The 27,093-nt window shown below is 37.2% G+C and overlaps 2 protein-coding genes across 7 annotated transcripts in view; one reads left to right on the top strand and one right to left on the bottom strand.

Annotated features, from left to right (window-relative positions):
• The window catches only part of LOC127515560 (A-kinase anchor protein 13), a 109,375-nt gene extending 108,978 nt beyond the window's left edge, over positions 1-397 (bottom strand). For 5 of the 6 annotated variants that reach the window (XM_051899359.1, XM_051899362.1, XM_051899364.1 and 2 more), the window contains exon 1: positions 231-397. The gene's annotated coding sequence lies outside the window, so the exon portion shown is untranslated. The remainder of the gene's footprint in view (positions 1-230) is intronic. The other variant, XM_051899367.1, reaches the window with a different exon arrangement.
• On the top strand, positions 239-26,564 carry sv2ba (synaptic vesicle glycoprotein 2Ba). Its single transcript, XM_051899368.1, has 15 exons — positions 239-372; positions 6,139-6,266; positions 11,285-11,368; positions 11,470-11,954; positions 14,641-14,821; positions 15,770-15,921; positions 16,771-16,904; positions 17,921-18,010; positions 18,202-18,315; positions 18,701-18,789; positions 21,790-21,954; positions 22,498-22,631; positions 22,734-22,937; positions 23,357-23,516; positions 25,422-26,564. The coding sequence occupies exons 4-15, from the start codon at positions 11,492-11,494 to the stop codon at positions 25,603-25,605; spliced, it is 2,070 nt and encodes a 689-aa protein (XP_051755328.1). The 5' UTR covers positions 239-372; positions 6,139-6,266; positions 11,285-11,368; positions 11,470-11,491; the 3' UTR covers positions 25,606-26,564.
• The last annotated feature ends 529 nt before the right edge of the window (positions 26,565-27,093 follow it).

Raw genomic sequence — 27,093 nt, 5'->3', positions numbered from 1 at the left:
ACTACTTAACGAGATTCAAGTCAAATGTAATTTCCTTATATTTAATAAGCCGCTTTAACCGTAAACACGTGAGAACATGAAACCTGTTTTGTTTTTTGACGTGTTAATAGCATAGCACGTCTGTATTAATACACGTCAGGTGTATCCATAAGTTATAACCAAACAAAAGCTGTCAATCACATTCACACGTCTCTATATTTCTCCAAGTACGCATGAAATAAACCACTTACCTCTAAATAAACACGTCTACCGCCGTAGTTTCCCTTTTGGACGCATGAGGGTACAAATAAACTGGAAACAGGTCAGATGAAATCCATGTTTCATGATACTCTTTGAAGAAACAAATCAACCGTGATCTTTAACCAGTGGGAGGTAAATGTTGATGACCAAAAACTTTCCTATCAGTTTTTTTTTTTTTTGGTGGCCCAGAAATCCAAATCTACCATTGGAGAGCATTGAAATCTTAGGGTCGTTTTATTTCCTTATTACAGACATATGTACACTAAAAGTTTAATCATTTATATCTGGTATTTATAAGGAATATTACCTGACAATCAAAAAGAACTACGCCACAGTAATCTCTATAAAATTGTCACCAAAAAAACACATTATTCTGTAATCGCAAACGAATATGATTGGTCCATCTTTACCAGCGCTGAAAAAAGTAATACGAATCAGGTGACAACACTGTCTATGGACTGCTCAGCAACGGTCTGAATAATAATTTACACATGAGTAATGAGACTGAGAAACATTTATACACATTGAATTTAAAATACATAGTTACTAGTTTAAATAGAAAAATTATTATTTAGACCCATCGTAACTTGACAACCTACGGGATGTCTAAGCCACGCCCTTCTAATGTCCCTCGTGAATAAAACCAAATATCAGTTTGATGAGCGTCTCCACCAGAGACATTTCTGGAGTTTAGTTTATAATACAGGGTAAATTAAGACTATATTACTGATATTACTGCCCGCACAATCTACTTTTTTTGTTTAAGGATGTTAAAATTAATATTTTCAACAGGATTTGTCATCAGCAGGTGTTTTTTAGTTTGTTGTTCCGCCCCCTATTGGTAGGTAAATAGACTGCATTTCAAAAACTCGAGTTCTTTTTAAAACAAAAGTGAGAAAACAGTCGGTCATATTGACAAAACAAAGTGTGTTATAAAGAATATTCTTCTAATTATATGAGCATTCTGTTAATGTTAATAATGTTGCCTATGGGTTTTTCAAACCAGAGGGTATTTTGAATAAAATTTTGAGAGCTTTTATTAGGGTAATTAATTTTATTTATTTATTGTTTTTACAAAAATGCATTGTAGGGCTTACAAAATGAATGTGTGCACTTAAAATATTAATGAAATATGTTTAAGAAATCTTGCACTGACATTCACTTAATGTAGTTATTTTACTGTCCTTTCAAAAATCAAGACATTAATTCTATTATTTTATATTTTTTATTATTCTGATAATTTTTAACATGTATAAAAAAGAAAATAAATATTTTCCAAATAATATTTTAACCATATGTTTTAGTAAACTGACAATGGAAGAGCAAAATATTTAATTTTGGAAGCAATTATTTGATTTAATTAATAATATTACATTTAATATTTTCTCATTCTGTATGGATTTTTACACATAAAAATATAAAACTGCCTTTGTATTTATCAACAAGGTTGTATTTGGGGGTCTTTAGCATCAAAAAGTTTATCAAAACATATTCAAAATATCCATCGGTTCTTCTTGCATTGGAACAATGAAGGTCCAGATGAAAGTGTGATACAGTAGAGATGTGCCTACTGCTACATCTGACATTATTAACCCCTTTTGAAAACAAATAATATTTCCAAAACACATTATTTGCATATTTATTGTGAAGCACTGCTTGTGTGTGTTGTGAATGGAAGTTCAAGGGTCTCTGAATAATGAGCTTCATGATCCTCAATGAACTGTGTCTTCTTCAGAAAGCCCCAGGCCTCCATTCTCTCCCCCAGCAGAGTTCTGGTGTTAGATAAATAAGGAAAAAGTACAAGAAAAGACTCTTCTCTCTCTATGTCATGCTGAGCTGCACTTGAACACATTTACGATAGCCGGAGTAGAGGAAAACGTGAGGTGAATTTCAATATGCCATCTGTAATCCGATGTTCCCAGTCTGCCACCAATGAAGAGAGATGGGAAACAAGCTTGGCACAATGAAGTACATTGCCAGTTTTGTCCCGTCACAAAAGCTGTTTTGTACGTTGAAGGATTTGCTGGAGGAGGAGGAGGCTAGCAGTGACAGGGTGGGCTGTCAGACACTGGCCAGATATGTCAAAGTTGATTCATGCTAAGTTGGGAAGTTTGTGGATGTCATTGTGTTTTCCTCTTCCTCTTCTGGGGATTTTAAAAGAAATTCAAGGTTATAAAAAAGGCCTGATTTCACAGACAGGGCTTAGATTAAGCCAGGATTAGGCCTTCGTTAAATTAGGACGTTTAAAGGTAGGCAAGGCAAATTGTTTTATAAACACTTTTTGTTATACTGGTTGAAACTCTCTTCACATCCTGAAAGCAATCAATAATATAAGTGGTCTAAATATTAAAATACATCTACGTAAATTTTCTGTGGAAGTCTCAGGACCAAAAAATGTTTGTCCAGTCATTGCATTCGGGCCTGTCAACATGTATTTTCATACCTCCCCTATGCAGAGTAGACAGAGACAGTCACAGAGCGCCACAAACAAACAGGAGCTGCCTTTTACAGTTCCTCCTGAACCAAAACAACAAGCTTATGCTGCGTTGAAGACATGTCATAACCGTAATTACATGATGGCAACCCGTGACATTCTACCCAGAGCTGTTTACGGAACTGTCCCCCTCAATGTCTATGGTGGTGTCTACGGCCCTGCTATAACCAGCAGGTGGCGCCAGAGTAGCAGCCATTTCCTCTAATCGTTTTTCACCTATAGTTTCGTTTTTGACTAAATATTAAACATTATAAAATAACTAGGTTTAAAAATACATTTTGTCAGTGTGAAGTGTGAAGTACTCACAAAATCTTACAAAAAACAATAACTTTTCTTGTGAATGAATTACACAGAAAGCGAGCACCGCTCTTTCCCTTTGTAATCACTGAAGCTGTCAGTCAGTGCAGCGCAACATCAATAATTTCAGCACACTTGTGAAAACACAATTTATTTAATGAATCAAACTAAAGTGCACAATAAATATTTAATTTTTGACGCTTTTTTTCACACGAAAGTGTAAAAACTGATGGTCGAATTGAATTTAGCTGAGGAGGAACACTGAGGTACATCTTTATTTATTTATTGTCTTACATTTGAATAACTAAATTAATGCTATGCCTGACTATTTAAGTGACTATATTCTGATGATAAACTAAGTATTACACTACTGATGCTCAACACACCAGCAAATGACATCTCACACGGCATATGTGAAAGAGCAATAGCACGTGCTGCTTCTGCAACACATAAGTACTGCAACACGCACTGCAAACAGAGTATGTGTGAAACAGGCGTCAGACTCTGCTGTGCGCGTTCATGTGTTTTGGAGGAGGCGTGGCTTTGGAGGCGCTCTGAAGGGAGGGTGGGATCTCATGCTTTCAAAGCTAGCTATTGCTAGCCGCTCTGAAATTGCCTAATGCCTACCCTACCTTTAAATCGGTTTATAAACGTGAATTAGAAAAAGAAATAAAAAAAAGAAAAAATGGTATGCACCTTGAGACAAAACAATGGCACTGACATATTTTAAGAAAGTTGTTTTCAGTTAAAACATGCAAATGTTAAGATAAAGCATGAGTCTAATTTGTTTTGGCTCTCTGCTCAATATCTATATTCTGTGATATCCCTCTTTTTTGAAAATTATGCTTTGATCTTTTTAACATAATGTGAACATTTATCAGTTTAATTAATTAATTTATTTATGTTATTGGGGTCTGTAAGTCTGTAAGTCTCTTATGCTCACCAAGGCAGCATTTATTAGATCAAAAATATAGTAAAACAGTAATATTTTATAAAAATTATTACAATTTAAAATTTACATTTCAATATATTTTAAAATGTATTTTATTATATTCCATTACTCCAGTCTTCAGTGTCACATGATCCTTCAGAAATCATTCTAATATGCTGATTTGGCACTCAGGAATCATTTATTATTATTATTATTATTATTATTATTATCAATGTTGAAAACAGATGTGCAGCTTAATATTTTTGTGGAAACTGTGATTCATTATTTTCAGGCTGTATAATGCACACAATATTCAATAAATAGTAAGCTAATATTCCATTCCTTAGTTGCTATTTTTCTTCCACAAAGAAACACTAGATGGCGACTTTATCTTTCACTGTGGAGTAGATTTGAGGATAAAGTCAATTTCACAACGCTTTCTTATTCTGATGAACAGATACAAAATAAGAACTTAACTATCAGTGGCATTTCAATGCCACATATTTATTATCTAAAGAAAATCATTATCTAAAGAAATCAAATACTTATTACGTATTGAGAGGCTTTCATGTCTGTCAGTCAGGTGATCTGAACTGCGGTCACGCTCCAATCAGCTTTGAAGGTTTTGATAGGCTCAGATTGGTTGTGTGTGCTTTACTGTCTTTCCTTCCCACCTCTGTTCCCTTTAATACTGTGGGATTACACTTGCAGACCTCTGGCCTTTGGAAAACAAGACAGAGTAAGACTGACCGAGTATATCTGACACCAACACAAACAGTCAGATGTTCTGTCATTCAGTGGAAGGTATTTTTTCCTAATTCCTGACATAATTTACATACAGTTAATTATTATATTAATATAATAAATTACTTAAATTCAGTCATGTTATGCACAACATACGTACGTGTTTGGGCTCATGTAGCTAGCGAACAGTTGGCTCATGCAGGGGTTATATTCAATGACATAGCAAAATTATGGATTGATTTGTCAAGACAGGACATTAAATGTGGTGTATTAAGTGGTCTGCCACCTGTCAAGGTTTGAGAACAACGGTGTTAAACCAATGATTTGTGCAGGTGAAGCTAGTTTTACAGTAGATCAGGGTACAGCTGCCCACTTGGGGAGTTTAGATGAATTAGAGGGAGGGGAAAGTAAAGAGGCGGAGCGAGCGGAGAAAACACAAGGAATATGTGATCTAAATATAGCCAATGGTTCTGTTGGGGTGGAGCTAATCCTCTTTGCAGCAGAATTACTGGCTGAGGGATTAGGCAGCTTTACTGTGTGCAAGACATCTACCCTCTATAATACCGTCCCATAGCAGGCCGTACAAACTAACTCTGAGCGTGGCTGGTGTTGTGCCAAATTTCGACCCCCTGTCAAATTATCGACCCTGTTAAAGTCGCTACCTGATTGCCTAATCCTAACCCCACCCCTAATCCTAACCCCTCCCCCACACCTACTCCTAAACCTACCAATACTAGGGGGGTAATAATCTGGCGGGGGAGTTGAAATTCGGCACAACACCAGAAATGAGCGTTTTACTTCAGCTAGTTAAGCCGTAATGTGTGGTTGATGTCAGTTTGAGAAGGAAATTATATCAGCATCCCGTCTGTGTGTTTTGAAAGAACATGTTAAAATCACCAAAATTGACCATTCTTTTTTTTTTTCTTTTGGAATATTGTCATATTTATTATAAATGATTTATTTGTGCACATCATTATTTTTTTTAATTCATGCACCATCGTAATCTTTAATCAAAATAACTTTCTCTCCCACTAGCAACATCTCTTCTCTGATGATGTGTTTACTGGCTTGAGGGCGGGGCAACCTGTCACTCACGTGAGATCAACCAATAGCAAACCACAACCATCCAATCAATTCCCCATGGACAAAATCAAGTCCCGCCCTACATTTTTTCCTGTTCGAGAAGCCAGGATATACTGGCTAGGGAACTTCTGCAACTTCTGTTTAATGAAAATAAAGTTTTGAAAGATATTGCACTTTGTGGCAAGCAAACATTTGGCCATTTAATCTGTGCTTTATATAAATGAATGAGTTAAAACATATTCAATGGGGTCATCTTTTCTCATTCAGTAACTTCTCAGTGATTATTTAGTGTAGGTAAAATCATTATGTATCATAACAGGAACACATCTGATTTGTTCTATTGTTGCAGCATGTCTTCATTACACTGGATGTGGACTCTACCATTTGGTCTGGCAGCATCAAGCGTAGGGAGATTCCATCTGGATGAGCCGGAGTCGACCCATAATCCCCTGGTCTGCCCAACAGACTCCTGTTAAGGTGACATGTAGGACTTGCCTTCTGAAACTCTGCCAGGATTTTTCTTTGGATTTTTTTATGATTTATATCGAACGCCATAATACATAAAGGAATATTTTTTGCGGTAAGTTAACTTCATTTCGTTTCATTTGAATGTTAAGGTTATTTTGCTTTCAGTGCCATTGCTTTTAAATTATGCCTGATAGAGGACGGCATTTGGTGAATGCTTTACATTCAACTTTAAATGTCTATAATCCTCCAAAAAAATCACAGATCACAATATTTGACTTCGGCCGTTTCGATCACAACTGTGAAATGATAACCATAAGCAGAGATCAGATTTACACTTTGAAAGTGACATACTAGTATTTTGCAGATCTATAAAGCTGATGGAAAAGCTCCATCCTACATCATGACATGTTGCCTTTCATTATGTACAATAGATTTGTTTATTGACTTTTAGCCATTGACATTTTTTTGACCTATGTGTCCTCCAATGAGGTTATAATTATAAAAAGACAACAGCTCTAAAATGAAAATAACTACTGAAAAATATATATATTTTTTCCATTACATTTTGCAATCTGTATACCATTATATATCATAACATTTTGTAATTATTTTCTAAAAAATAAAAAGAGAAAAGAAAAAGAAATATGATCCAAATGTAAAAGTTGAGTGATTTTTAGTAATGTGAATCTAGAAAATAAGGGAAAATTATTAAACTTAAGATGTTTTACAAAGGTTTTTAAGTATTATTTAAATATTTAATAAACATCAATGGCAAATAATGACCACAAACAATTCAAATGTCCGAACATATCCGAATTATTATAAAGAAAGTATGTTGATACAAGGATAAAGGTGCATGATTGCCATTATCTAGAGGCTTCTCTATAGTTTTACAGGTGACATGCTTAAGCAAACGTGCCCTTCAGACTTGCCCTCCATTAGCTACCATCTCCTCCCGGTGACATCACTAAAGACCCGCCCACACCATGTGCACTTTCAGCCATATATGGATATATCACCTGACAGAAAGATGAATTTAAAGTGCCCCTATTATGCTATTTTAAAGGCTGTTAATTTTGTTTAGGAGGTCTCCTACAACAGGTTTACATGCATCAAAGATCAAAAAACACTTTTCTCATAATATACATCGCACATGACCACATTTTTCAGTGATTCTCAAATGACTCATCCGATGAATCAGTCTCTCTAAATCCCGCCTTTCCGCAAGCCTGCTCTGCTCTGATTGGCCAGATGGCCCAGTCTGTTTTGATTGGTTACAGCGCCTGTCGTGAAGGTTCTCTATAAATAACTAATTATTGCTTTCAGTTTAGCTTTCGGACATCAGACCATAATATGCTGTAATGTTGGTTCATATTTTAAATGAAATTTGAAGTTTTTGTATATATTATTAGTTGTAGTTTTAGATGAAGAATAGCATGTCACACTTTAGGAAACTTGTCACTGCTTACTTTCATGTCATCTACTCATAAATATTTTAATAAAGTGCTAGGACATGTATGTGCATACTAGCATAATGTGTTTTATATGAACATTGAAACATTAGAAAATACATGTAGAACATTGTAAATGGATGAATATCATGATCTAATCCCATAACAGTCCCTACAGACTTAATGCATTTGCTAGAACGTTTGTTTTAGCTTATTTGGTCACAGTACAAGTCTGAAGTTACATAATGCCCATCTGGGACCGTCAGATCACGATGACAGGTCGAGACAGGATACTCAGTGAATGTAGATGTATTCACTCAGTAATCTCTTTTCAAATGCTTTGGGCAAGGGACAATTGTCGGTGTTTATGGATGAATGGTTTGTTTTTACTGTATTGGGAAAAAAAAACATACATTTTCTTTGCAAACTGGCACAATTTGTGGATCTATTTTGCTCTTATATATTATATTCCTAACATTTGATAATTTCATCAAGAGACATGTTCATCACACTCCAAATTTAATCTGGCCTTCTGGGAATGAATAAATTCATCTGGATTTAAGCTGGATTAAATCATAGCTCTCACTTGGAAAGCAGGAGAAAATATGGCACATGTCAGGACACAAGAAAAGCAGTCTGTCTTTATAGTACTTAAACATTTTGATATGGTCACATTTTGGTCCATATAGCTAAACAGACACACACAGGAACATATGTGCATGGCCATTAAAGCTGCCTCATTTTCATATTCATAATATCCGTATATGACAGATGCTCAAATACATGACTGTTCACTATAAAATACTTTGATATTATCAGGCATGCAATGAGCAGGAAGTCTTGCCTCTGGCATGGTCAGATCAAATGGCTTTGGTTGGATAAGTAGGGGCTTATAATGAGGTCTAGTCTTGACCAGTGATTGTCGTCTTGTATCAGACACTGTAATGGCAGCATGGGACAAGAGGAAGTTACAGTTGTTTGTAAACTTCTCATTTATAGCTTCTGTTAACAAAGATATCGACAGCATCTACACATCAATGCATAGGGACATATATGTTTAATAAAGTGGCACCAAAAAGCATTTGGACAGTCAATGTTTGACAACCACAAAGTGTCCAATTACTTGTTTTCATTTTGAACAGTAAGCTAAACTGTTTCTGATAACCTTTTGATAAAACTCTATTTTTGTATGACATTTGTGTGTCACTTGTATTTTACTCCTCTATGTGATCATATTGCATTTATTTTAATGCTTCATTGAAAATACTATAGCCTATATATTGAGCTTAGTCGTGGGTAAATGCCATATTTATTTTTTAATGAATGGAAATGAGGCTGTAAGGGATCGGCGTGCAGTTTGTTCAGTGGTTTGTGAACTAAGAACCGGTCCCCTTTTTAAAATACCTGGGCCAAATAACGTTCCAATGATCTCTGTCAAAGTCCCTTTAAGACAAGTCATTTCACTCGGTGGCCGTCTTTGAAACACCTCTTGGGCATGCAAGTGCAGCTTCTATCTCTTTGAATGGGGAAACATCAAATTGTCCAAAGCTGTTTGCCAAGCTTTCGATTAAATTTCATATTTGAAATCACCAATGAAATCTGACAACAACTGTCTCATAAATTTTGTTTCTAAATGCTCAAATCATGACAAATAACTGCATTTTGGATCCAGCTAATGCATATGCGCAGTTAAGTGCACGTCTCTATAAGAAGCGCGCGCGTCTGACTGTTTCTATAGGAACTGGAGCTTCTAATGGCTGCTGCAGGGATACGATGACTTTACCAGTCAGCGATTGGCTCTTACTTAGAAGGCGGGACTTATTCCACCATATTGGTGTTGCACTTTCTCCCATATAAATTTAAAGTCTTTGATCTCTGTGAACCCATAAATCATGCTGATTCACTGAGACCACCCCCCAGCGGCGAACCATTGAACAAGTGTCTGGTTTTTACCTGATCTCTGATCCGTTTTACACATTTGTAGACGTTTTAATTAGACATTTGTATAATTAAAATGAATAATAGTAGTTTTTATGCGTGTTTGGACGGAGTTTTTTTGTTGTATTTACACTGTTCTAACCAGCAGGTGTCACCAGTGTGTGGTGTTTCGAACACTTAAAAACAGTGAATCATTTTGTGAAGCAATTAGTTTAGTTGATTTGAAGCTTTGAAAAGTAACATTTCTCCCATCACTACTAAAGTGACAATGAGAAGAACAGTGAAGTATAATTACAGAACGAATGACAGTATTAGCTGATTCTTTTCAGTGAATCATACAGCGCGAACAGCGTAGTGCGATTTCAAAACGAATGACTAAAATCGGTTCTTTTCATTGAATCAAACATAGTCTAGAGTGCAACCAGTGTGCGATTCTCAAATGAATGACAAATTAATTGGTTCTTTTTAGTGAATCGACCATACAGTGCAACCTGGGTTGTGTTCGAAATTGTCCCCTGTACCCTCATTCACTATTCCCTACGTTAGTCCACTAATATAATTCACTTGAGGGATATGAAAACGATGAGTGAGTGATTTCGGACACTGAGTGCGCCAGAAGGGCTGCCGCTTTTGCATTTTGTGCTTGCTGTTTAGTAATCTTTCTTTCTTTCTTTCTTTCTTTATAAAGCATTTTCACACAACTACCGGTTGATCCAAAGTGCTGTACAATACAGGTAGAATAAAACGAATAAGAGACAACAAAACATCGAAACACAGCATAACAATACAATTTACATGGCTAGATAAAAGCTATTGACAGAAGATGATTTTTAAGCCGGCATTTAAAAACAGGCAAAGAGGGCGCAGCTCTAATAGAAGCTGGTAAATTGTTCCATAGACTAGGACCAGCAACAGCGAAGGCTCGATCACCTCTGCAATGGAACCTAGATCTAGGAACAGAGAGGAGACCAAGATTTCTGGATCTTAGGGCCCTAATAATCACTTGAAACTTAACAAACTGGCAGCTCAAGTAGAAATTAAAAGATGTATCCTGAACTCTGTCATGGAAGCAAGCATGTATAAACCTTAATTAAACAATTTATTAATCAATTAAAAATGAATTTATATCTGGATGATATTACGATGTACCCACATTGGACCAGCGGTTTGGAAAATGGATGGACGGAAGATTCAGCTGCGGCGCCATCTCCTGGTCAGACGCAGGAATTCATATGGCGTTTGACTCTCACAGTGCATTATGGGTATTCTCTAGTCGTTGTGTACATCAGTTGTTGTGGTGCATTATGGGATTGAATGAGTGCACTCGATAACATCCACTATGGTTTCGGACACCACTAAAAATGGCTGTTAGTGCCCTATTTAAGGGTATAGGGGGCGATTTCGGACACAGTCCAGTAGTCTACAGTGCAATTCCCAAACAAATGACAAATGAGTCGGTTGACTTGGTAATTTGAATAAATCAAACATACGTTATACAGCGCCACGGTGTAGTGCGATTCCCAAATGCAATGGAATTGCATTTACCTCTCAGCCTTGTTCATTCATGTAAAATGAAACCATGAATAAGGTTGATTAACTAACTAATTAACTTTTTTAACTATGCTCTTTGTCTTTCAGGTGCAGCATGTGGCCTTGTGTAGAACCAACCAAAGGGAAATAACTCACTGCTTTCATAAATATTGAGGCCTTAACTTAACTGAGGTGCAATTTATATTTTTAAGACCATTTTGGATTTGGAACTGTCAACAAAGACTCAGAGATTTCTGAGGACTATGTTAATTTAGCTATTTTTGTCTTTTAAGAATTTAACAAACTCAAGCCAAAATGGATGACCCTTACCAAAACAATATAAACCAGCAGGGAGATACATATCCCACATATGGAGAAGGAGGAGAGTACACGTACCCTTATCAGACAGACTACCCTCCTCAGGAGGACGAAGATGCTGCTAGTGATGCCACCGAAGGGCATGATGAAGATGAGCAGATGTATGAGGGGGAGTACCAAGGCATCCCTCATCCGGACGAGATCAAGGAGGCGCGGAGAGCCGCACGAAGGGAGGCTCGTATGAAGGCCAGGATGGCAGCTGAGGTCGTAGATGAAACGTTGCCTGAGCAATACGAGAGCATCATGGAAGACTGCGGTCACGGGCGCTTCCAGTGGACCCTCTTCACGGTGCTGGGTCTGGCCCTGATGGCTGATGGTGTGGAGTGCTTTGTAGTGAGTTTCGCCCTGCCCAGTGCTGAGAAGGACATGTGCCTGTCGAATGCTGACAAGGGAATGCTGGGTGAGTGAAGGAGTGAGTGGGGATCAGAATCGGCTTCATTTCTGATCACACAAAATCAATTTGATGAGACTTTGTTTATAAGAAAGCCCTGGCAAAGATTTAGATTGATTTTAATGTGGTTTAATGCAAAGTTTAATTTAAGAGTAATGATGCTGAAAATTCAGCTTTGATCACAGGAATAAATTACATTTTAACATATATTCACATAGAAAACAGTTCTTTTAAATTGTGAAATTCAGAAAATTACAGTTTTTACTGTATTTTTCATTAAATATATGCATCCTTGAGTGTGAGAGATTTAATGAGATAAAAAATGAGACAAAAACAAAATCTTACCAACCCTAAACCTTTCAACAATAGTGTATATTTATTGATTTTGAACAAATATTGCCATCCAAAAATTGTAATATTTTTTTCCTTCTCAAGCATATATCAGACTCCATTCACACCCCGAAGTATATCTCCCTGTACTGATTCTTTAAACAGCTCTGTTGGTGACAGAATGAGAGCACAAGTTGAATGAGAATATTTCCTAGATTGCGTGCAATAGTGAGGGAGAAGCAGGAAAAGTTTCAGTCAGGGATGAAAGTTGCCGCTGTCTAGTATGGTGTGTAATCCACAGGGAGATTCACAATCCCTGCCACGTGCCTGATAATCACTTATCCCATTCTCTAATTAGCTGTGTGTGTGTGTGTGTGTGTGTGTGTGTGTGTGTGTGTGTGTGTGTGTGTGGTCCTGGTATTCCCCATACTAGTAAAATTTGACCTTGTTGGGGACGTTTTTTTGGAGGAAACAAGCTTATAAATCATTCAAAATGATCTTTTTTGAAAATCTAAAATAGCAGAAAGTTTTCTGTGATGGGTAGGTTTAAGGTTAGGTGATAGAATATACAGGTTGTACAGTATAAAAATTATGTCTATGGGATGTCCCCATAAAACATGGAAACCCACGTGAGTGTGAGAGAGAGAGAGAGAGAGAGAGAGAGAGAGAGAGAGAGAGTAGCAGAGCACTGATGAAGGCAATAGAGACAGGATGTTGTGTGAAATTTTGATGCTTCTGTTAAATATTATCCACTTGATTATGATAAAAATCACAATTAATTTCTCCAAACTAATAAATACTATACGTTAAAGGGGTGGTCGATTATAATGTCCCTTTTTTTAACTTTAGTTAGTGTGTAATGTTGCTGTTTGAGCATAAACAACATCTGCAAAGTTACGACGCTCAAAGGGAGATATTTTCTTTTACAGAAATCGCTTTTTAAGGACTACAACAAATGACTAGTAGGAACTACAACGAGCTTCTTCCCGGGTTGGTGACATCACTAACCCCAAAATTTACATAAATCCCACCCCCGAGAACACACAGCAAAGGGGGTGAGGCCATGTTGGGCTGCTTTAGAGAAGAGGAAGAGTTGTTGTAGTAGAGTGTTGTTGACAGGCAGTCATTTTACACCGGACTGCTTCACAAACGAGGGTCAATTCAACGCTGGATTTGCACAAAAGATTAACATGACGGCACATGCTAGTCGATGAGTTGAATTAACTCCACAGCAACTACATAAATTTATCCACTAACCGTTCAGAAACGTCCAGTTTCATTCTAAAAGTTGTAACTTCTTCCTGAGTCTCTCCATCAGTGTCGACTCCGGTTTGAACAATGTAAGGCTGAACACCGTTACTGACAATCCTCATTTTGGCTGCGTGAGATTCTCCAGCTTTGTTGTTGTTGAGCAACCGAAGCATGAGCTGTTAAAGCTCCGCCCTCTTTAGGAAAGGGGGCCGGGAGCAGCAGCTCATTTGCATTTAAAGGGACACACAAAAATGGCGTGTTTTTACTCACACCCAAATAGGGGCAAATTTGACAAACTTTAATAAATGATCTGTGGAGTATTTTGAGCTGAAACTTCACAGACACATTCTGGAGACACCAGAGACATATTACATCTTGTGAAAAGAAGCATAATAGGTCCCCTTGAATGTTGACATGAAACGGAAGTTGCGATAGTTTTTCTACTCTATTGTGAGTTGTATATACATCTGAGTGAAACATCTTCTTGAACAAGAAGAAATGTAGGGCGGGTCTTGATTTTGTCCATGAGGAATTGATTGGATCGTGGAACGGTGGATGTCATGTGATTGACAGGTTGCCCCACCCCTCACGCCAGTACACACAAAATCAGTGAAGAGAAGAGATTACAAGGGCACATGAATTAAAAAAAACTAATAATGATGTAAACAGATAAATCATTCATAATAAATACTGTTATATTCCATAAAAAAAGAATAGTCAACTTTTATTTCATGGTGAATTTAAACGGATATTTCATCCACAATTAAAATTCTGTCAGAATTAAAATCTTTTATTTATCCTCATACCATTTCAAACCCATATGACATTCTTTCGTCTGTGGGACACACACACAAAATAATTTCTGAAGAATATCCTGGAGACTAATTCAGTAAGTGAATGAGGACTGAGTCTTTATAAAGCATGAACTTGCTAATGAACTTTATTTATATAATGCTTGTAAATGACCTACTGCATCATTTTATGTCAGGGAAGACATGAATGTTGAAAACTGTTGTTTGGTTTTTAAATATTGCAGAAGTACCACATAGTTTTACTATACTGTGTTATTCTTCCTCAGTAACTGTCTGCCTCTGTGTTTTGTCTCTGTGTTCAGGTTTAATAGTGTACGTGGGCATGATGGTCGGCGCTGTCGTGTGGGGGGGTCTGGCTGATAAACTGGGCAGACGACAGTGTTTACTCTACGCTCTGGCCATCAACTGCATCTTCTCTTTCCTGTCTTGCTTCGCACAGAGCTACGGCTTCTTCATCTTCTTCAGACTCTGCTCGGGAATTGGGTGAGACTCACAGAAAGCAGCAGGAATTTATTTATGCATCTACACTTTTGTTTAAAAGTCTGGGGTTGGTAAGATTTTTTTAATGTTTTTGAAAGAAGTCTCTTCTGCTTACCAAGGCTGCATTTATTTAATCAATAATACAGTAAAACTGTAATAGTGTGAAATATTATTACAATTTAAAACAACTGTCTATTTATTCCTGTGATCAAAGCTGTGTTTCCAGCATCATTACTCCAGTCTTCAGTGTCACATGATCCTTCAGAAATCATAATAACATGCTGATTTGCTGCTCAAGAAACATTTATTATTTTTATCAATGTTGAAAACAGTCGTGCTGCTTCATATTTTTGTGCTAACCATGATACATTTTTTCATGTTTCTTTGACAAATAGAAAGTTCATAAGAACAGCATTTTTTTGAACATTATTAATGTCTTTACTGTCACTTTTAATTAATTTAATGCATTCTAGCTGAATAAAAGGTATTTGTAAAAAAATAAAAAAAAAAAAAAAATAAAAAAAATCTTACTGACCCCAAACTTTTAAATGGAATAGTAATATATATTCATTGCAAAGCATAATAATAATAATAATAATGATAACAATAATAATACATTTAATTAATAAGACATTACAGGGAAATTATTATTAACATAAAATATTACTGAAATTTAATAATAATAATTATTGATTCTTTGATGAACAGAAAGTTCAAAAGAACAGCATTTATTTGAAATATAAATATTGTGTACCATTATAAATGTCTTTACTGACACTTTTGATCAATTTAATGCATCCTTGCAAAAAAAAAGCATTAAATTCTGCCCAATGGTTGTATATTGCAGCTAAATAATGAAATGATGAAATCTCTTACTGGCTTTATGGTAAAATTGTATTTTATATGTCCAATAAATGATATCAAGAAACAGTTTTTGATGATCTCCTGCAGGATCGGAGGATCAATCCCTGTCGTGTACACATACTACGCTGAGTTCCTGCAGATGGATAAGAGAGGAGAACATCTCAGCTGGCTGTGCTTGTTCTGGATGCTCGGAGGACTGTACGCTTCCTTCACCGCATGGGGAATCATCCCACATTATGGTCACTCATCGTAAATCCTTATAATGTTTTTAATAATGCCAATTACTACAGCTGTAAGAGCAGACTTGAGGGTTGCAGGGTTATTATCGTTAACTAAAAACTAAAAGCATTATACATTTATTAATTGAATTTATGGTTTGAAATATTTATGGTAATTGAAATAAAGCTGAAATAAAATAAGTTGAAGATGAACCACTAAAATTAATAACTAGTAAAAAAAAGTAATTAATTAATTAGAAAGAAAAAAAAAAAAAAAAAAAAACTAACTAAAATTGAAATAACAACTATAAAAATAACTGAATTAAAATATAGGTTAGATTAGTCTCTATTAACTACGACTTTTGCCTCAAGAAACACCTATTATACTGCTTATTAATAGTTAGTAAAGTAGTTGTTAAGTTTAGGTATTGGGTAGGATTAAGGAAGAATAAAGCATTAATATGTGCTTTATAAGTACTAATAAACAGCCAATATACTAGTAATATGCATGCTAATAAGCAACTAGTTAATAGTGAGAATTGTTCCCTGAACTAAAGTGTTACCAAAATATAGTATAAAAACTATAATAGTATATAAATAATATACTAAAATAACGCTGTTGAATAGATGATAAAACATAGGGTAATTGGATAACAGAATTGAATTGAGCAAAGAATCAGGATGTGTTTTTTCTTTGTTTGTTTTCATTTAAATGTGCCTTTGCGAATGTAAAGCAGGACATTTTGGAGCAAAGTCAGTGTAATTCTATAACAATATTAGAAGTTGTTGGACATAAAACTACATTTCAGGATCCATGTTGCCATGTTTCGCATGAGGTTTCTGAAGGTTTGGGTTGTTTTTCTGTTGCAGGCTGGGGTTTCAGTATGGGGACTGAGTTCCAGTTCCACAGTTGGAGGGTGTTTGTGCTGGTTTGCTTCCTTCCCTCTGTGGCTGCTCTCGCTGGGCTGGTGTTCATGCCAGAAAGTCCCCGTTTCCTCCTGGAGGTAATATAGTGTATGATAGTTTACTAGTAGAGCATGCTGGGTATTTATCACATACTGTATATATTTTTGTTTCACATGAATTTATTTAATTATCACATATTTATTTCATTATATTTATATTTTTCATTTCTTTATCTATAAATGAAAACTTTATAATACATTAGTTCGTTTTTCTCCTCTCAAAATTCAGAATTTTATAGAAATTTCATGTAAAGTCATTTTAGTCCATTGCGATACATTATTAAATGGTCAGTTCACCCAAAAATGAAAATTCTGTCATTAATTACTCACCCTCATGTCGTTCTTCGCAACACAAATTAAGATATTTTTAATGAAATCTGAGAGATTTCTATCCCTCCATTGACAATATATGTAGCTGACACTTTCAAGCCCCAGAAGGGTAGTAAATGTGACTCCAGTGGTTTAACTTCAGTTTTATGAAGCAACGCGAGTGCTTTGTTTGCGCAAAAAACACAGTACCACTTTATTTACAAAATATTCATATCCAACATGCGTGTTGATGTGAGAGCAGATGTTGTTGAGTGAACGTGTTGGAGATTAATATTTTATATATAAATTGCATTTTTTTTTTTTTTTTTTTGCGCAAACAAAGCACTCAAGTCGCTTCATAAAATTGAGGTTAAACCAACTGGAGTCACATGGATTACTTCAATGATGTCTTTAATACCTTTCTGGGAAAGTGTCAGTTGCATAGCTGTCAATGGAGGGACAGAAAGCTTTCAGATTTCATTAAAATATCTTCATTTGTGTTCTGAAGATGAATGAAGGTCTTACAGGTTTGGAATGACACTACAGTTACTAACTGGACTACTCACATTAAAAATAAATTAAACCTAAATATTTAATATTTAAACAAATAAACTAATAAAATGGCAAAAGCACATTGCTAAAAAAAATTACTAAAAGTTAAACTAAAATTAACATCAAAGCTAAAAATAAAAATAAAAGCTAATATGAATGAAAACTAAAATGACACTGTCTCTTGTGAATTTCAGACTGCAAGACACGATGAGGCCTGGATGGTCTTGCGGCAGGTCCATGACACCAACTGGAGGGCAAAGGGAGAGCCAGAAAGAGTGTTTCAAGTAATGTTGTCCATTTTTAAACTACTACACCACTAAATAACAGCAAAGCAGCAGAATTAACCCTAGATCCACATCTGTGATGAGTTTACTGAGTAAAATCTTGATTTTATTAGTAACCAAATTGGCGACACTTGATAAATGGCTCAGCTTACATGGTCTTAACTATGAAGAGATATATCCCTTTCTTTCAGATTTCGCAGCTCAAGATACCTCAAACACAAGATGACGAGTTCATTGAGATTCAGAGTGAAACTGGAACTGCCTTTCAGAGATTCATGGTCAGACATATGACCCTGGTTAAACAGGTATGCTGACATAAACCAATTTATCCTTTTTACAATTTATAGTACAATCAGTATCTGCCACCATATTCTTTTTCGTTCTGCACCATTTGAGCTTCAGACCTGAATGATAGCTAAAAGTGTGAAGCTTGTTGAGGAGAGTGATGATTTTACCTTTCTAAGTGACTGGAATTAGAGTTTTTGTTCGGCAGAAGATAAAAAAGATTGAAACATGCAATAAAAATCTCATAGACTTACATTGTCATGTATCCTGGCAACCACCCTAGCATGGCAGGCCAAGCACCACCAACATTTTCTTCAGAAAATGTAAAAATAGTCATTTTTGCAGATTGGGTCTTAAGATTCTTGTTTTTCAAATGAAGTGATTGTTTCCATTGTTCTCCAAAAGGTCATGAAGAACATGATGTCACTGGCTGCACCTGATCTCAGACTCCATGGTTTGTTCATTGCCATTGTGTGGTTTACGATGGCCTTCAGGTGAGAAACTCCTTATAGAGCAACTTCATATAGCTGCTATAGTGAGTTTCTTGCAGCATACTCTCTATATAGCCTATTCTAACAGTCATATAATCTCATACGTGATGGATTTGGAATGATCTTGTAAGGAAAGCCAGCTAGTAAAAAGTGTGTAAGTGAATCTCACTCCCCCAGCCTCAAGAGGTACAATAGAGACTGACGCCAGAAGCTGCGGTCTTTAGCATCCCTGTTAGCGTGCCTGTCTCAACCAGAGTACAACCAGTGAAGTTACATTGGTGGCATGCCTGGATGGGAGTGAGGTTTAGGGGGTGAGTGTAATGGAGGCTCGCTATCAAAAAGCTGCGCAAGTAAACCTCACTCCCCCAGCCTCAAGAGGCGCAGTGGGGTTACATTGGTGCCGTGACCCGAATGGGAGTGAGGTTTAGGGGGTGTCCGTAATGGAGGCTCGATATTAAAAAGCTGTGCAAGTAAACCTCCCTCCCCCAGCCTCAAGAGGCACAGTGGGGTTACATTGGTGCCGTGACCTGGATAAGAGTGAGGTTTAGGGGGTGTGCGTAATGGAGGCTTGCTATTAAAAAGCTGTGCAAGTAAACCTCACTCCCCCAGCCTCAAAAGGCGCAGTGGGGTTACATTGGTGCCGTGACCCGGATGGGAGTGAGGTTTGGGGGGGAGTGTAATGGAGGCTCGCTATTAAAAAGCTGTGCAAGTAAACCTCCCTCCACATTGGTGCCGTGGCCTGGATGGGAGTGAGGTTTAGGGGGTGTGTGTAATGGAGACTCGCTATTTAAAAAGCTGTGCAAGTAAACCTCACTCTCCCAGCCTTTAAGAGGCGCAGTGGGGTTACATTGGTGCCGTGATCCGGATGGGAGTGAGGTTTAGGGGGTGAGTGAGGCTAGCTAGTAAAAAGCTATATGTGTAAATCTCACTCCCGCAGCCTCAAGAGGTGTACTAGCGACTGATGCTAGAGGCTGCAGTCTTGAGCGTCTTTGTTAGTGCACCAGCCTCACATGCTGGTGACGCCGGTTCGAATCCCGCTCGGAATGGTGCGAGTACAACCAATGGGGTTACATTGGTGCAGTGGCCCGGATGGGAGTGAGGTTTAGGGGGTGTGCGTAATGGAGGCTAGCTATTCAAAAGCTGTGCAGTTAAATCTCACTCCCCCAGCCTCAAGAGGCACAGTGGGGTTAAATTGGTGCCGTGACCCTAATGGGAGTGAGGTTTAGGGGTGTTCGTAATAGAGGCTCGCTTTTTAATAGCAAGCCTCCATTACGCACCCCAGCCTTTAAGAGGCGCAGTGGGGTTACATTGGTGCCATGATCCGGATGGGAGTGAGGTTTAGGGGGTGAGTGAGGCTAGCTAGTAAAAAGCCGTATGTGTAAATCTCACTCCCGCGGCCTCAAGAGGTGTACTAGCAACTGATGCTAGAGGCTGCAGTCTTGAGCTGGTGACGCAGGTTCGAATCCCGCTCGGAATGGTGCGAGTACAACCAATGGGGTTACATTGGTGCCGTGACCCGGATGGGAGTGAGGTTTAGGGGGTGTGCGTAATAGAGGCTTGCTATTAAAAAGCTGTGCAGTTAAACCTCACTCCCCCAGCCTCAAGAGGCACAGTGGGGTTAAATTGGTGCCGTGACCCTAATGGGAGTGAGGTTTAGGAGGTGAGTGTAATGGAGGCTCACTATTAAAAAGCTGTGCAAATAAACCTCACTCCCCCAGCCTGAAGAGGCGCTGTGGGGTTACATTGGTGCCGTGACCCGGAAGGGAGTGAGGTTTAGAGGGGTAGTGTAATGGAGGCTCGCTATTAAAAAGCTGTGCAAGTAAACCTCACTCCCCCAGCCTGAAGAGGCGCTGTGGGGTTAAATTGGTGCCGTGACCCTAATGGGAGAGAGGTTTAGGGTGTGTGTGTAATGGAGGCTCGCTATTAAAAAGCTGTGCAAGTAAACCTCACTCCCCCAGCCTTTAAGAGGCGCAGTGGGGTTACATTGGTGCCGTGACCTGGATGGGAGGGAGGTTTATGTGGTGAGTGAGGCTAGCTAGTAAAAAGCTGTATGTGTAAATCTCACTCCCGCAGCCTCAAGAGGTGTACTAGCAACTGATGCTAGAGACTGCAGTCTTGAGCATCTTTGTTAGCGCACCAGCCTCATATGCTGGTGACGCCGGTTCGAATCCCACTCGGAATGGTGCGAGTACAACCAATGGGGTTACATTGGTGCAGTGAACCAGATGGGAGTGAGGTTTAGGGGGTGAGTGTAAATGAGGCTAGCTATTCAAAAGCTGTGCAAGTGAATCTCACCCCCCAGCCTCAAGAGGCGCACTAGCGACTGACGCTAGAGGCTGCAGTCTTGAGCGTCCTTGTTAACTACCCACCTCCCATGCCAGTTCGAATCCGCTCGGAGCGGTGCGAGCACAACCAGTGGGGTTACATTGTTGCCGTGATCCGGATGGGAGTGAGGTTTTAGGGGTGAGTGTAATGGAGGTTAGCTAGTAAAAAGCTGTATGTGTAAATCTCACCCCCGCAGCCTCAAGAGGTGTACTGGCAACTGACACTAGAGGCTGCAGTCTTGAGCGTCCTTGTTAGCGCGCCCGCCTCCCATGCCAGTGACGCCAGTTTGATTCCTACTCTGAGCGGTGCGAATACAACCAGTGGGGTTACATTGGTGCCGTAACCTGGATGTAGTTATAAGTAAGCTATATTTAAAACAATTTCAACATTTTTAACAATCAACATTTTTATTGGTTTATCTGCCATCTTAGTGGATTTGTGTGTGTGTGTGTGCGTGTTGACAACACGTGCATTCTGGGATTGCCTTTTAAATGAAAATTACATTTCATGCTGCTTAATGTGGAATTTTAGGAGTCCGTATACTGTCACCATCATGTCTGGTGCATGTACAGTATATAATGATCTTTCTGTAGGCAACTCAGTAGGTTCTGGAACAAAGCAAAATGACTCCTTTAACAGTAAACAACCTATAGTATTAATCAATCTTCCACCACACAGCTTTTATGGCCTGGGAGCGTGGTTTCCTGACCAGATCAAGTACCTCCAGTTTGAGGAGTACGAGTCCAACGTCAAGATCTTCCATCGTGAGAAAGTGGAACGCTTTCATTTTAACTTCACTCTGCAAAATCAGGTCCACAAAGAGGGGGAGTATATCCATGACAGGTATATTTATTTCATTATTAATTTACAATAGTAAAATAGACTATCAGCTTAACCGTCCCTCTGTCTCTGTATACAGTATGATGTTTTATAAAATGCAGGTACATACTGTTCAAAAGTTTGGGGTCTGTAAGATTTTTTTTAATGTTGAAATAATGTGAAAGAAGTCTAGGTTTTTATTTGAATATATTTTAAAATGTAATTTATTTCTGTGATCAAAACTGTATTTTCAGCATCATTACTCCAGTCTTCAGTGTCACATGATCTTTCAGAAATCATTCTGATATGCTGATTTGCTGCTCAAGAAACATTTCTGATTGTTATCAATGTTTAAAACAGTTGTGCTGCTTAATATTTTTGTGGAAAACTATGCTATTTATTTTTTTAGGATTCTTTGATGAATATAAAGTTCAAATGAACCGCATTTATTTAAAATAAAAATCTTTTGTAACATTATAAATGTCTTTTATTTAATGCATCTTTGCCCCAAACTTTTGAATGGTTGTGTATTGGTTGAGTAGTCAGTTTTATTTACTTTACACACAGGTTTATCAACATAGAAATAAGAAACGTGAAGTTTGAGGAGTCCCTGTTTGAGAACTGTTATTTTGAGGACATCAGATCAACAGAGACCTTCTTTGAAAACTGCACCCTTAAAAACACAGTCTTCTACAATACTGGTATGCAATTCATACAAAGTGTTTTTTTTAATATATTAACCTTCATCTTATTAGATTTTGAATGATTTTTGAGGGGGAGTTTTTTTGTCATGTTCCTTACAGACCTGTGGGAAGATTCCAAGTTTATTAACTGTAAGCTGGAAAATACAACATTTCTGCACCCCAAAAAAGGCTGCCATCTAAATTTCCAAGAGGAAAATGACATCCTGATCTATCTAGTCAGCTTCCTGGGCAGTTTGTCTGTGATACCGGGCAACATCTTAGCAGGTCTATTAATGGATAAAATAGGACGACTTAAAATTATAGGTGAGTGGTTATTAAAGTGCCTCTGTTATGCTTTTTTGAATTTTACCTGTTATGCAGTGTGTAATCCGACCTGACTGGCCCATCTGACCAATCAGAGCAGAGTAGACCAATCACACCAGACCAATCAGAACAGAGTCAGCTATCAGAAAGGAGGGGTTTAGAGAGACCGAATCCTTTATCTAACTGTTTCAGACACGACGAGGAAAGAGGTGATGCTGCAATGTATATTATGAGAAAATTAAAGTGTTTTTGACATTGGATGCATGTAAAACTAGGAGGAGACTCCAAAACAAAATTAGGAACCTTTAAAATAGCACAATAGGGGCACTAACAGTTACGACTTTATCAATAACTTTCAAATGGTTTATTATAATATGTAAATGAATTCTGTTTGAGGGTTTGTGTGTATTTGTTTGCAGGGGGATCCATGTTAGTCTCCGCCCTCTGCACGTTCTTCCTGCTCCTGTGTTTCAGTCAGTGGGCTGTCGTCCTGTTCCAGTGCCTCTTCTTCGCAGCCGGTGCGGCAGCCTGGAATGGCATCGAGGTCGTCACTGTGGAGCTCTATCCAGCCTCGAAAAGGTACAAAAAGATCCATCGCCAAAAGACATCTCTGATAGTTAGAATTAATATAAAGCAGATGCTTTTCAACAACTATTGAGTACTTTCTCAAAACTCCATTTACTTGCTGAACTAAACTACCATTCAAAAGATGTTTTTAATGTTTTTCTCACCAAGGCTGCATTTATTTGATCAAAAATACAGTAAAAACAGTAATATTGCGAAATATTATTACAATTTAAAATAGCTGTTTTCTATGTTAATATATTGTAAAATGTAATTTATTCCTGTGATCAAAGCTGAATTTCAGCATCATTTCTCCAGTCTTTAGTGTCACATGATCCTTCAGAAGTCATTCTAATATGATGATTTGCTGCTTAAGAAACATTTCTGATTATTATCAATGTTGAAAACAGTTTCGCTGCTTAATATTTTTGTGGAAACTGATATTTTTATATAAAAAGGTCAAAAGAACAGCATTTATTTGAAATAGAAATCTTTTGTAACATTATTAATGTATTTACTGTCCTTAATGAATTCAAACTTTTGAATGGTAGTGTAAATCTTATTATTATTATTATTATTGATTTAAATAATTCAGATCCTTTAGCTACTGTGGTCAACATTTAAAAGGTTAGTTCGCCCAAAAATAACATTTCTGTCATTTATTACTCGCCCTCATGTTGTTCCAAACCCGTAAGACCTTCGTTTATCTTCAGAACACAAATGAAGATATTTTTGATGAAATCAGAGGGTTTCTGAACCACACATAGACAGCAACCTTGCACATTTTGAGGTCCAGAAAGGTATTAAAGACATTGTTAAAACTGTCAACGTGACCACAGTGGTTCAACCTTAATGTTATGAAGTGATGAGAATACTTTTTGTGTGCAAAACAAAACAAAAATAACAACTTTATTCAATAATTTCTTCTCCTCTACCTCAGTCTCCTATGCTGTTGACGTAGTGAACGCAGTGCAGCACTTCCGTGTTTACTTCCGAACGCTGGCTGATTATTGGCTGGCTCCTGCATCAGCATCACATGCATGTGTCGTGCTGCTCACGTGAATAGCTTCGGCCAATAATAAGCCGCTGTTCAGATGTAGAACCTGGAAGCGCTGAACTGTATTCACTACGTCAACTGTGTGTGACAACCGTTCAAATTGTTACATAAAGTCGTTATTTTTGTTTTGTTTTTGCACACAAAATTATTCTTGTCATTTCACAACATTAAAGTTGAACCACTGGACCTCAAAAGGTGCAATGACGTTGCTGCCTATGTGTGCGTCAGAAACCCTCGGATTTCATCAAAAATATCTTAATTTGTGTTCCAAAGATGAACGAAAGTCTTACGGGTTTGGGACAACATGAGGGTGAGTAATTAATGACAGAATTTTCATTTTTGGGTGAACATATACAAATGAGCATTTTTCTCATTTGATGCAAATGAGATTGAGGCTATAAGAGATAAAAGTATGTCCAATAGGTTATTCCATCTTAAAGTTTTTTCAAATGTTTTTGTCTGGAAATGTGTAAAGACACTTTTTTTATGATGTTTTCACTAAACAGCACAACATATTAAAACCTAAATTACATCAAATTTAATATGGTGTGTGCTCTTAATTCCATAAATTCCAAAAAAAAAATAAAGGTTCTTTATTGACATTGAAGGTTCCATGAAGAACCTTTAACATCCATGGAACCTTTCAATTACACAAAAGATTCTTAATAGTGAAAAAAGGTTCTTTAGATTATTAAAATGTACTTTAAATTAAGAAAAAACACAAGAACTAGTCACTGAAAGGTTATTAAAACGGTTCCTCAATAGCATCACTGCGAAACCCTCCTTTTGGAACCTTTATTTTTAAGAGTGTAAAGTATGTGCTTATTCTTCCATACTCATTGATCCATCACTTGTGTCCTCAGAGCCACAGCTTTTGGTGTGCTGAATGGCACATGTAAACTGGCAGCTATCATTAGCACTTTCATCTTTGGCAAGTTCATCGGCATCACCAAGATTATCCCGATCATCCTGTCCTTCTCAGCGCTGGTGTGCGGAGGACTGCTAGCATTTAAGTTACCTGAGACTCGGGAGGTCATTCTTCAGTGAAAAAGCCAAACTCCTCAAGGCCTCAGCGTTTGGTCCAGCTGGACACTGGATGACCGCATGCTTAGACTAATGAACACTAACAGGAAGAGGGCTGAAAGCTGAAATGGTGTTATGTATGTTAGAACCACCGTACCGTAATATTACTTTCATAGTATTACTTCTTTTAAGCTAAAGATGTAGAGCATATGTTTATGTTGTTCACGGTGGCTGTATTTTGAGTAAGAAATCCAGTATGTGGAAATATGGGGCAATATCTTTGCTACAATGGTACAAATTGATTTAGAGATGAGTATTGATATCAAATTCACTTTTTTTTATATTGGAACAAATAACTTTGAGTGTAAGTTCAATCTTTTAATGAGATCTCTGCGTTTTACTTTTATTTAATATGTAATATTAAAATTCTCCAACTTCATCCGCTCACCAACTTTTGGTCATCAGCTAGTTTTTGTTGTGTCGTATTTGTTAACTACTGTGGTATATATTTATTTCACATTAGATAATTATATTTTCACTGTGTTTTAATTCTAATATTCTTGGATCTTTTCAACTATTATTTGTCATGCCTTTCAGTAGAAGACGATCATCATACTACAGCAGAATGACATTGTTTGTATGAAAATAGACATTTTTAAAATTGACTTGTATGTGAAGTATGTATAATGCTCATTTTCCTGTGAGGAAAAAAAAAGTAGATCATGTGATTTTGATTTTATTTGTCTCCTTTTTAGTAAATATGTAGGAATGGCTCACAAATGATCATTATTATTATTTTTCACGTTTGACCACAGAAAAGGCTGTATTTTAAAAAAAGACTGATTAAATGCTACAACAGCTTTATGTCGAGAGAAATCTAAAAGAAATTCTTTTTATATTTCATGTTCAAATAAGAAAAGATCAGTTCACCTTTTGTTTTGTTTGTTCTGGTTTGTGATGGTATAAAAATAAAATATAAAACATTATAATTTTGGTCTTCAGTGCTTCATGTTCTTTCTCACCACAATATATTGAAATGGTAAAAGCACAGTATTTTGGTCTTGGATAAAGTTCCCATGCTTTTCCGTGAGTATGAGTGCACGGAAAGGCACTTGTGAAAACACGGCCGGGGCAAACGTGTGAATCAGTCACACCTCTTGTGATGGCCATTTATTTATGCAAAGGTGTGAAACAAAAATCTAGATAATTATTTCACCAGATTTCTCTATTTAATCATCTAGGCAACCATCATCAGCATTATTTTCAATGATGTAATACAGGGAATTTTCTTGTGCAATGGCAGTTTTATTCATGCATCATGTGTTTCTTGCTTTATATTTACCCTGTGATTAAGTTGCTTGTCACATTTCATACCAAGGGTGTGAAAGGCCTCACTGTGCTACATCTTGCCAGGGCACAGTAAAAATCATGCAAATTGCTAAATGTTCAAATGCATTATCATATATGCTGCCCCTGCAAAAAAAAGCACAAGCAACAGATATTTTAGTTGAG

Source organism: Ctenopharyngodon idella, chromosome 7 (genome assembly GCF_019924925.1).
Source record: "Ctenopharyngodon idella isolate HZGC_01 chromosome 7, HZGC01, whole genome shotgun sequence".
Lineage (NCBI taxonomy): Eukaryota > Metazoa > Chordata > Actinopteri > Cypriniformes > Xenocyprididae > Ctenopharyngodon > Ctenopharyngodon idella.
This window is presented reverse-complemented; position numbering and strand designations above follow the sequence as displayed.

Coding starts and splice junctions, on each gene's coding strand:
- sv2ba (XM_051899368.1), top strand. CDS start 11,492: ATGGATGACCCTTACCAAAACAATATAAACCAGCAGGGAGATACATAT. Junction 16,905..17,920: donor GTCCCCGTTTCCTCCTGGAG/GTAATATAGTGT, acceptor TGTGAATTTCAG/ACTGCAAGACACGATGAGGC. Junction 22,938..23,356: donor AGGACGACTTAAAATTATAG/GTGAGTGGTTAT, acceptor ATTTGTTTGCAG/GGGGATCCATGTTAGTCTCC.